General features: G+C 38.8%; 1 protein-coding gene across 1 annotated transcript in view; it reads right to left on the bottom strand.

Annotated features, from left to right (window-relative positions):
• Nucleotides 1-1,537: 1,537 nt before the first annotated feature.
• The window catches only part of LOC137992136 (uncharacterized), a 16,411-nt gene continuing 5,519 nt past the window's right edge, over nucleotides 1,538-12,429 (bottom strand). The window contains exons 5-9 of the mRNA XM_068837270.1: nucleotides 10,291-10,353; nucleotides 9,482-9,528; nucleotides 8,529-8,717; nucleotides 7,959-8,025; nucleotides 1,538-3,721 (exon numbers count right to left, since the gene is read on the bottom strand). Coding sequence (XP_068693371.1) covers nucleotides 3,632-3,721; nucleotides 7,959-8,025; nucleotides 8,529-8,717; nucleotides 9,482-9,528; nucleotides 10,291-10,353 — 456 coding nt within the window. The 3' untranslated portion in view covers nucleotides 1,538-3,631. The remainder of the gene's footprint in view (nucleotides 3,722-7,958; nucleotides 8,026-8,528; nucleotides 8,718-9,481; nucleotides 9,529-10,290; nucleotides 10,354-12,429) is intronic.

The following is a 12,429-nucleotide window of genomic DNA, read 5'->3' as shown; positions in this document are numbered from 1 at the left end:
TCTGAATCCAGCATCGTTGACAGCTCGCTGATACAGGCCAGAATCTTAACGAAAAACCGTTTGATCTTGAATTTGGACATGGTGAAGCAGGCAAACCCGGTAAACTTGAGTTCAGTGGTAAACAAAAGTATTAATAATGAAACACGCGACAATGTTCGGACATGTAATTGTCTTAAAAGCACGAAGTGGCTGCTTTAAAATAATCAAGGTGCCAGTGAACGTGGAAATGGAAGAGACCCAGATGACAACCGCCGTGCAAATGGCTCTTCTGGTCGTGATTAATTCCTTTTACCGTAGATGTAACTTTATCAACTTTAGGGCAAGATATCGGTCTACCCCAATTAAGGTGACTGTTAAAAGTGACACACCTACCAAAGACCCCGATATGGCGAGATGTATTCTCATTGTTAAACTGTCATCTTCATGTTTAGTAGAGGCTATCCAAAAAAATATTTCCGATGGTTGAGAAATTAGACCGACTCCAAGATCAGTCATTCGCGGCAAGGCTAAACATGAGAACATAAGTAGCACAATACAAGGATGGAGGATGGAGTGTTCCAAATAGCTGCCAAGACCAAAGCATTGGCGAGAATCGTCGTTAATGCACATGGAATATTTAGAAAAGCGGTAACGAATCTTAAAACTTTTTTGCCTTCATTTAACCTTCCTGCCTCTCTAGCCGACTAAAATTTTGGCTTAACCGGCGCGCCAGGATAGTTCAACCAATGATAAGCAGAGAATAGTTTGCTGTATTCAGCGGCACCTACACAATATACTTGTAAGTTTTTCCCTCAAACAGTGCCTTTATTGCTAGACTGAATTCATCGTTAGACAGCTTGAGGAGGAAAAAAAATTGAAATTTATTTAATAATGAGACATTACACATGAAGGGGTTTCGTTCGTTATTTTTAACTTTCTTGCCTTTGGGGGCCGTAGCGGCCTTCAATCTGCCGGTCTTCGCAATTAATTTAACGTTAGTTTTAACATATCTGCCCACGGACTCAGTATGTTCAAGACCTGGCCCTTATCTCACTGTGGTATAATATGACTGAGCGGCCAAGGAGGTTTAAAGAGAGTGTCAAGTTAAATTGAAATTCTAGGTGTTTTGTTGGCTCATTTTTCGATGTCCAACTAGCACGACTGTATGACGAATATTGGCTGGCGAAGAGAATTTTTTGAAGCGATCCAGTTGCAAACAGATTAAATGGAGGAAGAAGTAGTAGAAAGAGTCTTTAACGGTTTTCTAAATATTCCATTTACCATTAACAGCGACTCTCGGCAATTCTCACGCGCGCTTACATTGCAAAACTATCCCCGTATGAGGGTCGTACGCGATCCTAGCAGGGCCGGATGGCTTTTTCCGGCCCTGCTCGCACCATCGCGTACGGCCCTCATACAGGGATTTTCTCAATAGTTTTGCAATGAAAGCGCGCGCGGGGCCGTACGGGTCATATGATAACTTGTGGGGCAGCAACGGCAGAACTAAAACTACCTAGAAATGCTAAGAAAATACCATAAATAAGACAAGGAGGCAAGGTAAGAAATTCGGATGTATTTTTATTTCTATTTTAATGCCCTAAATAACGATCGCTAAATTCCCCATACAAACCCTTATAAAATGTATGTAACGCAACAACGATTTTCCGTGAGCTTTCCTTGTATCTCAAGTGCAACCTTAGGTACCCAATTGATTGCAACCGAGAGAACCGTTTGTACCGTTGTTGTTCTCTGGGTTACCACCATCTGCACTGCACTGGCTTTCTTTCTCCGTGAAAATCCTGAACGTTCTTTTCTAATATTCCATTTTACATCACTCTCGGTCAGCATTGCTTGTATTTCCTTCAACGTTTTTATTCACTATACCAAAATCAAAGACCTTACAGTTTTCCAACAAGACCCCAGCCTGTACCAACGAAGTGTCAACGAGGCTCGGTTCAGAAAATCCGTCATAACGATCTTCTTTATTTTACTCGCTATTTGCCCTTCTGATGCAAGAATGTAACGACTGTTCTCATTTCATCTTTTTCTCCGATGATGCGCCCAATTCACTTGTCAACACTTACGCTTACTTTTGTTAACTCATCCGTCGTCAACCAGGCCTTATTGTACTTTCAGCTTACTGAATTCCGCTTAGCTGTCATGGGAATCCTAAAGCAAGCCTTTGGTCCCCTACAGGTGAAAACTGCCAATGATTTCGGAAGAGGAATTGCATGGCGCAGAAGGCGCATGCGCGCAAGTACAAATATTCAGCTACTTGGACAGCCGTCATTTACAATCCGGGTCAAAAGACTTCGGGACACGTGTCAAAATGTTGGGCGAAAAGTAGAGAATTTACTGTACATGCTTCCAATGTTATATGAGCAACGCGTGTTCTTCTTTCGCTGCCTTTTTCGCACCCCCCTTCCCTACCAGACAATGTTGAAACATGCGGGCGATCGATAAAACGGATCTTAATTTCGGAGACCGTGATAAATCAACATTGTTAAGGGGGGGGGGGGGGAGGAAGGGGGGAGGGGGGAAAGCGGGAATTGTACCAACAGTTTTGACCAGGATTGTCGATGAGTTTTAATGAGAATTATGATCATCGCCTATTAGAAAAGGCAAAGAAGACCGAAAAAATCCGGCCTGGCTTGACCCATGACAATGCCATTTCGCTGGCTGCACAATGCTCTAGTGACTGAGCTCGAAGACGTGAAGTATTTGAGAAAATATACGAGATAGCGTATACGAATGATATCTTATGTATATAGCAGATTATGCAAAACACACAAGACAGAACTCCTCTTTGCTGCAATTTGGAAGGCAATATTTCTCTGAGGAAAGGAACTAGTGGTGGTGTGGTCAACAGGCTCCTAACAACGAGGTTGCCTATTTACCGAGTTAGGATTTCGAGTTGGATTTCGAGTTGGTCAGTGTAAACTGCAGACCAGGGATAAAATGAAGACCAAGGTTATAATGGTTGGAAAAGCCCAAACAGTTAAGCCTCGATATTGCTTTTGCCTAATTATAGGCCTAAGGTTAGCACTTCCAAAGGGTTTGGGCTTTTTCAACAGTTACATTATAACCTTATAGTCTGCATTTTACCCCTACATGGGCCCCGTTGTTCGAAAGCCGATTAACTTAATCCAGGATTAGCGTAAACTTTTGTTTCATGTTTTCAACGTTTTGGTGAAAGTTTCCTTTCCTTATTTTTGTTTTTCAAGATTGACTTCTTCTAATATAGAGTTTTACCGAATATCGGCCTTGAACAGCATTTGGGAGTAGAAAAAAATTCATTTGCTTCATAAGAACTACAATGATCACTTTCACAGAGATTTTTCAATTATCTCTAATTTCACTCGCAGGTTGCACTGAATCAGGCTGTCTTGCAAGGTGATAGGCGGGGTTAAAAGTCCTTAAAGCAATCGTGTTCTTATTTCTCTATCGCTTGTATAACAACAACTCGTACAAAAAGGAAACTTAAAGTGTATAAGGTGCAGAGATTTTCCGATCGCTTCAACCCTCACCGTCCGTGTTGAAACTAACTAACAAGTTGAAGAACTGACAGAGTGCTTTATCTATTTACAAGTTGATAGCAACACTTCAATTAACTGTAGATTTAAAAAAACAGATATGACGAAACATTGTCAATTCACGTCTGTTGATTGGAATCTTGTGAATGGAGCTCAAATTCTGTCATGATCATTCTGTGGTCTGATAAAGTAAATTCTTTTGGCCATTCCTAAAACAAAAGGAAGAAAAGAAATCGAGGAAAATTATGAGTCGTGCGCCAAACTGCGAATCAGTTTTAGCATACGCAAAATAAAGTTGCGTCTAAAGCTCCATTATAGCCATTTACCCAATAAATGCATTATTTTAAAAAGCTGCGCAAATGGTTTGTGTTTAGTTTCTTTAAGTTGCAGAAGGTCTACGGACTGGAGACTCTTACGCAGACTGCTGTGTCTACGAAAATCCTAACTGCTCTTTTTCCATGCAAAATAAGAACGTATTTGCCGAGCCTTCGAAAACCAAAGAAGTTTAATTTCGTCATGACACGAATGTGCCGAGTTAAATTTCACTTAGAGTAATCATTAATTGTGAAGTGCGTTCAAGGGGACGAAATGTAGGTTCCGCAATATGTGAGGGGGAGCATATGATGTTTCCGTCCTAATAAACATCCTAATTCGAACGTGAGCATAGAGCGAGTTTCAATCGAGTGTCGTAAACCAAAACCAAAGTAATTACGTTGGCCAATCAAAAAAAACTGAGACAATCCGGCAAACCAATCAAAACTCGAAGTAATCACACGTAGCCGACACAAAGCGCGGGAAAATGTGCACGCGCGAGGCACGACTGATTGGGTTCATGTTTCCAGATACACGGGAACAGACAAAAGAGATGTGGTGTTTCCAGCCTAAAGACTCGTCAATCATAATACCTAGGTATTTTATACATTGCTTACGTTCTAACGAATAAGAGGAGCCGTCGCTATTTCTTATGTTAAGGTTTATTGGGATATCCTTTTTTTTTGTGGATTTGATTATTATGAAGTTTGTTTTACCCCTATTGATAGACAGCTTGTTAACATCGCACCATCTTTTCACTTTGGCTAGTTCAGAGTTCATTAAGTGTTCGAGTGATTTAAGATCCCTTGGGGATGCAAATACATTTGTATCATCCGCAACGATTTTGAAAAAATCTGAAACTTAATCATTCATGTAGATTAAAAACAGCAGAGGTCCTAGTGTGCTTCCTTGTGGGATTCCACATAAAATTGTCTGTTTGGGGGACTTAACTCCATCCAACTCAACATACTGTTTCCTATTCGAAAGATAGCTTTGAAACCAGTTTAAAAGAGTCCCTCTCATTCCATAGGCTTCCAATTTTCTCAGCAAGATCATATGGTTTACAGTATCAAAGGCTTTAGAAAAGGCTAAGAAAACACCACAAGTGTATAAATTATTATCAATGACTGTTCTTAGCATAATCTATTTGTGATTTCAGTTATAGCTTCAACGGTTGAATGTCCTTTTCTAAAGCCAAATTGAAACTGAAAGAGGATTTTCTGCTTCTCAATATAGTTAATAAGCTGCTTGTGTATAAGTTTTTCAAATATTTGTGTAAACGTTGACAACGTTGAGATAGGGCGAAAATTAGTAGGATCTGTAACCTCTCGTCCTTTGTCAAATTGTAACCTTAGAAATTTTCAAAATATCAGGTACGACACCCTGTTGTAAGGATTGGTTAAAAATGAAGGTTAGGCATTCACTTATATAGCTTGAAGCTAGTTTAATAAACTTTCGAAGTACTTCGATAGTTGATTTGTTGAGGTTTGTTCCCAATAATAAATCGTAAACTCAATGGACAAGGATACTGCAGAAGGTAAAACTATCTCGGAAAGAACGTTTGATATATTCGATTGGGCTATCATCATCATTATTCGGCGGGAGTTTGGCAGCAAGTTCACAACCAATATTAATAAAATGTGTATTAAGTTGATGCGCAATACTAGCTTTATCGGTGTAACACCTATTTTTATGAATCAGTTTTGTAATTGGGGGTTGCCCACAACCGTTTTTCTAGTTTATTATCATGCCGATTAGTTTCCATGTTCTTTTCAGATTTTCACTTTTTAAGGTAATTCCCTTGAAAATGACGTACTATCCATTTTTCAAAGTTGGCACAATTGATATTCATACACAGGACATTTTAAACTGTAATACAAAGATGGGGTCACCGTCCCTTTTTTCGCGCTGTATGCCCTTTATTCTAAGCGTTTTTACCGAATTACGCGAAAAGCGTTCGAAACTAGATCAACCGGAAAAATTGTTGTTATGTAGCAAAAACTATTGAGTATTACCGAAAACTTGAATTTAATTGTTTGTCCGGGCTATAATCTTTAAGTAAAGTGATTTGAAATTGCTCAATATGCAAAGAAATGTAAGCAAATTGGACCGCTACAGTCACCACCTTGTACTCAGTGTCTGGCTCCAAATGCAGTTTCACGTCATTTATATGTAAATACTACAACTTATACTATCCAACTTTTTTTCTCCGTAAAATATGTTTTCCGTGTACCTATTACGGGTAAATAGAATTATAAAAAATGGGGGGTCACCGTGCTTGTTTCCTGGCAACACTATGATAATGCATGGCAAAGGGGTAATTTGGGCTTCAAAATGATCATTTTCCGCGAAAGGACTGGGGCGAGTTCCAAAACAACACCTTCTTAACCGAGAAGAGTTATCATGATTGCTCTTAAAAGCTCTTGAAACGCAAAAAGCGGCCTTTACTGCCTCTCTTCAGATGGCCGGGGTGAAACGCCGCCATCTCCGAGTTGCAATGTTATGCGCAGTATGAGATGCGCGGTGCAAAACAAGGGAATCACCTAAATCTAAATTGTCCTTGAAAATACTCTTTTTTTGGCTACATCCTTAATTCGGTTTAATTTGCTGTTATAAGTTTTGTAATAGGTTACTTTATTAGGATCGTTACTAAGGAAGTGAGTTTTAAAAAGTTGTTGCCTTCGTTTTATAGATTTCGGAATGGCGTTAGATATCCAGGGTTTAGCGGACTGTTTTCTTTTTTTGTTTGATAATTTTCGCATAGGTGCATGTTTATCAGATAAGGATTGTAGCGCATTGATTACATTATTCATGCTTCGATTCACATCTTCATCGACCAGGTTATTAAATTCTATAGCTTCAAGGTCACTTAAAAATAAATCCTTGTTAAAACGAGAGAAGTCCTTAAAAAGTTTTGTTTCTTGGCGTAAAGGTTTGTCACTGTACAGAAAACGGGTAAATGATCTGTTATATCAGCTAAACATATTCCTGCTTTTGTTACTTTTTGAGGCACGTTTGTGTAGAAGTGGTCAATCAGCGTTGTGGTGTGATCTGTAAAACGTGTAGCTTTAGTGATCAGTGGCAAATAACCCGAGCTAAATAGCATGTCAAGATAATCAGATGTTTGGTCGTCTCTATTGTAAATAAGTTTATGTTTATGTCACCTAAAACAAAGACCTCTTTACCTTTATTGTTTAAATTACATAATTTCTCTTTAAGTGCATTATGAAAATTTGGGCAACCTTTGGATGGGTGCCTATAAATACAACCAACAACTATGTTCTTTTGTTTTTTCCGAGTAATTTTAACCCAGCACGATTCTATTCCGTCATCTGATAGTTCTAAGTCCCGCCGTTTCTAATGAAGCCTAATTCTTGAGAAATACACAGGCCGACACCTCCTGCACTTGTTGGTGAATTAGTATTCAAAAAGACATAACCTGGTATTATAAATGTTTTTTTCTTTCAATTTTGTGTCAGATATAGCTATAATTTCCGGAGTCCCTTTTACGGTCAAAATAATATCTTCCAACGATGTTAGATTTTTAGGTAGGCTACGCATGTTAAAGTGCATTATAGAAAATCCATGGTGTTTTTTCGTCTCATAAAAGAAACTTTCCAGACTGTTTGATCGCAAAATAATTTGATTGGGTGTAATTGTTGTATAGAGACTCTTGTAGCTCACTTTCTCTTTCAGGGCTAGTAATAATATCTCCGAATAGATCTTTAGACTCAATAAGAGTCAGGGTGGGGTGTACCCACCCTCCAGTAATCTTAAGGAACTCTTGGGAATCCAAAGTGAAAAATGGAAGTAGGCATTAAAAGTATGGCCATCTCTATATGTAAAAGTATGTAACTTCGCAGTTGTAAATTCATGTTAAATTTAAATAGGCCATTTCCGAGGTGCTGTTTGCCTCGGTTTCGAAGCGCGTCTTGGTGCTCAGCTATCGTAAGGAAAATGAGTTTGATTTGCATAAGAATACGCAACTCATTTCCATTTGAATGTTTGTGCACCGGGACTCGCTTTGAAACTGAGACATGTAGCAACTCGGAAAGGGGCTATTGAAAAGGCAATGGTGACTTGGCGATTTCGAGTGGCCCTAACACAAGTTCAACGTATCGGTTACTTTCTTACTTTATCACTGTATTCTGCAGGCAATACCATGGATTGTCTTGGAACGAGGGAGCTAGGAGACGAAGTTCTGAAACAAAGAGTCGTAACTTATTAATCAAAGTTGTGCATGAGGCAATGGTTTGAAAATTGCCAAAATTCATACTTGCCGAGTTTTTGATTACATGCACCCCCTGGGGGGGGGGGGGGGTACTCCCTTCTAAGGGCTTAATGGGGAAGTGCGGCCAGCCAGGGTATGTTTTTCGGGATTTTTGTCTTGAACGGGGTATCGAATTTATCATTTTTTGTCTTAATCAGGGTATCGATTTATCAATTTTTGTCTTAAAAACTGGGTTAAATGTCTTAAACAGGGTATCAAAAATCGGAATTCTGTCTTAAAATGGGTAGGAAAATCAGCGATATTTGTCTTAAACAGGGTCAGGGTATGAGGGGCCGCGCCGCACTTGCTCGAAGCTCAGTAAGCGCTAACCGTTAGTTACGAGGTATCAAAGCCGTGAAGACATATTTTGCCTTTTCAAACAGCTGGGCCAAACCCTTAAAATAAACCGATTGACAAATAAAATTGAAGCTCACCTATAAAAAATATAATCTACAAGAATCTCTTCGCCGTTATACACTCTATGCGTCACACCTGGCTCCCTGTTGTGGACAGTTTTGTACGAGGACATGAAGCCACTTTCTATAACATGATTATAAACAGCATCTTCTGGGCAGCCATTAAAATCCCCGGCTAATAACACTGGAACATGCTCTAAATTATTTCTGAAACAGGAAGAAGAGACGAAAAAAGTAAAACAAAAACGGAGCTTGGATGCTAAGAAGTAGATCAAGACGTTCTGTTCTGTTGGAGAAATCTGGACAGAATTGTTATGGCACCTCCACTTGAGATCCAGAGGATCTGTGATCAAGTCCAGCTACGCGAAAAAAAAAGCGTGTTTTAGAGCCACGGACGGCAAGCGAAACTTAGATGCTTTCATTTTTAACGTGTCTGGACATTTCACTATTAGAGACGATTACTTCAAAAATCTGGGAGACCACTGTCTTGTCGTGCGAAATGTCCGCCCGTGGCTCAAAGCAAATCTGCAAACAAATCTGCTTTTCCTTAATTGGCAATATATAAGACCCCAGTCAGGGCCGTAGCCAGTATGAGGCAAACCGAGGCACTTGCCTAAGGCATTTTTTCGTGAAATTTAAAATAAAGCGTGATTCTAGTGTTGTCTTTAATATGTACTCATCATAAACACTTAAAATACTTCCGAAGATAATTTAACAATGGACATTGCCTCAGTCATATTTTTTTTTCTGGCTACGGCCCTGCCAGTGTGATCAAAAACCAGCATGTAAGAACGTTATGCAGTGTTTTCAAAGTAGGTGTCATTTCAGTTGCTAGGAAAAATGCAACATTCTATAAATGGATGTTACTGAAAAGTTCAGTGTGTAAAATAAACGACTTTTGTTGATTGATCAGAAGCTGACTGCTTTTGACAAGTTTGAAAAACACAAGTGAATTGAAATAATCAACTTACTTTTTCTGGTAAGATTCAATCTCGTTTTTTACTTTCTTTATCTGAGACTAGAAAAACCAAAAAAGGAGCTCAAACACTTTGAGCCTTGTTGAAGCAGATAATGTGGCAGTGTTTACATGTATGTTTAAAATGCAGCTACATGTAATAAGATGCATGTTAAACTTTCATAAAACAACGACAATTAAAAGAACAGTAATTATTAAGTGATATTTCTGAAGACAAGTTATTTGACTGCCAAGGAGAAGGGCAAGGAGACTCTTTGTGACTTTTCCACACAGTTTACATACGTTAATGCACAATCACCATTAATTAGTTCCATCATTTTAGTATGAATCCTATAACTTGGTTTTTGAGTGAACTAGCTTGCATGGTTAATTTGTTTTCTTCTAAATCTCACCCCCCCCCCCCCCCCCCCCACCAAATGTACTTTTGCTCTGTTGCATTTCACCAAACTATTGTAACTATTTTTATCACACAATGTGTATTTTTGTTATCAGTTGTTCTTCTGCATTTTCTCTAATAATTTTTTGTGTGCTATGAAATTAGATAAAATATAATTTGCATTTAATTACCAGGCTCTCTGATCTCCAATGCGGCAAGATCTGGAAGGAGAGGTTCGTAGTTGTTTACCTTATCATTTTATTTCAATAAATAAGGTGAATTTCTCTTGTCTTTTACTTTTTTATTATCAGTTGTTCTTTTGCATTTTCTCTAAGGTGCATTTCTGTGTACTGAAACATAAACACTATGTACAACAAGTGATGCCATGCATTTCAAAATTTTATTTACTTTTTAAATGGCTTACTCACCATACGAAGATATTGATCAATGTAATTTGAACAATAGGTTAAATGAGTTGTCATGAGGATTACCTATTTACGAGAAAATAGAATAATACAATGAACTGAACAGCTGTTTTTTTGATAGAGGACCCAGTTCCCGCAGGACTGGTGAGATATGGTCAAACTTCCTAGTATTAGTTAACATGCAAGCAGCAAAGTTTTATACAAGTTGTAATTTATCAATGTTCTGCTTAAAAGTACCAAACCATACACTGAACAATAAAAAAGCTTACTAAAAACCAAGCAATTCAAAATGGTGAAAAGTACAGATAATTTTAGAAAATAGATGTCTAACTCTGCTTATCTGGCACAGAGTAGTAATAAGGGACGAAGTCAATGAGTTAACATGTTCATTAAATGTAACGTTTGAGTCTAGTATGATACCAAGATAATTGACTGACAGTACAGGAACTAGGTTTTGGCCAAGAAAAGGAACTCTGACATTTGGGATTTTACTTAGTAGCTGTGGTGTTCCAAACAAAATGAGTTTGGTTTCACTAGGATTTATGAGTAGCTTATTAGTACAGCACCAGGCGGCAAGAAGACAAAGGTCTCAAAGGAGTCAATGTCCATGAATGAGAACGAAAGGTAAACCTTGGTATCATTGACACGACTTGACACTTGAAAATTTGGCAACGGAGCTGGGTAAGTCATTCATGTAGACACTGAACAGGAGTGGCCCTAAAATGGACCCTTGAGGTACGCCATGTGTAACGAGTAGCTGCTCTGAGCGAGATGTCCCTAGTCGTGTTGACTGCATACGGTCAGTAAGGTAGCCCTCAAACCACTTCAACACATTATATGTACTTGACACACCCAGCCCTTGAAACTTAAGAAGGAGTGTCCTATTGCATATGCTTTATCAAATGCCTTGCTTAGATTGATCAGAGTGCTGCGAAAGGTTTCCGAATTGCCCCACAGTTCTTATTTTCACAAATTTCCTGGTTACAGTATTCCCGTTCTGCCTCTCGTAACGTCACTCTTTCCCTATTTTACCCTGTAACCTCAATAATTCAGCGTGTGCTTTGAATTGAATGATGTAATGATATAAAAGTTTGCAGTAAAATCTTCTTTATGGTGTGACCTAAGCTGTACAAGGGATTGTAAGCAGCATGCCAGAATGATATTTTCTGCAAAGTTTAAAAAAAATTATGTGTAGCGGATTCAGAGCACCTCAAAAAATTCAAAACAGTGTCCAACACTTACTTTCTTAGTAATTTGATCTTTGGGCAACCAGTTTTGGTTTTTTTTTTGGTTGCCTGCCTTCTAAATACCTGTGGCCCATTAAAACTCAAAGGGGGCTTGTAAAAATGTCAGTTTTGAGTAAAATGTGTGTAAAATGGGTTTGACAGACCAACTCGACTTCTGCTGTGTCCATGGTGTTCTGGTAGCCCTCACAGTTTTGCTTGGATAAGCATACATTTAAGCGATTTTTTTCTTTAAGACCTCAAGGGAGATTCCTTTACCATATCTCTCTGAGATTAGGCTGGTTTTGAATTAAATGCCGTTTATCCAATATTATGGTCTTTAAGCCTTTCAAAGCTGGTTGATATTGCCTGACAAAAGGTAAAATTTTCTTGTGTGCTTGTTTGATATCAAAGTATCACAGCGTATTTGGCCGTGCAGAAACTGGGTTCCATTGTAACAAACATTTTTTTCGCGTGGACTTGAACATGGCGGCTATGAACATGTTCCTTCTTCCATCTGTTTTGAGGTTTGTACCACTATATTTTTAACAGAAAATAAATGACAGCAAAACGATGTAACAATTTTTTTATCGTGATTGCGGTGACTACGTCACATTACTAGTCACATTCTTCATTGCAAATCAAATCGTTCTGCAAAATATTAGTCAACCAAAAATTCTGATTGCCTGATTGGGCAAGTCTTAGAGTTGTTTTACTTGCCCACGAATATATTTCGCTTGCCCCGGGCAATTGGGCAAGCGTTAGTGCCGAACACTGCAAACTTAACCCTTTAACTCCTAATAGTGCCACTTATAGATTTTACTCGTCAATGGGGAACCCCACGGGGCTGAAAGGGTTAACAACAGCTGGATTCACTCAAAAACTATGTCCCCATTAACCCTTTAACTCCCAATAGTGC

This window comes from Montipora foliosa, chromosome 2 (genome assembly GCF_036669935.1).
Source record: "Montipora foliosa isolate CH-2021 chromosome 2, ASM3666993v2, whole genome shotgun sequence".
Taxonomy (NCBI): Eukaryota; Metazoa; Cnidaria; class Anthozoa; order Scleractinia; family Acroporidae; genus Montipora; species Montipora foliosa.
This window is presented reverse-complemented; position numbering and strand designations above follow the sequence as displayed.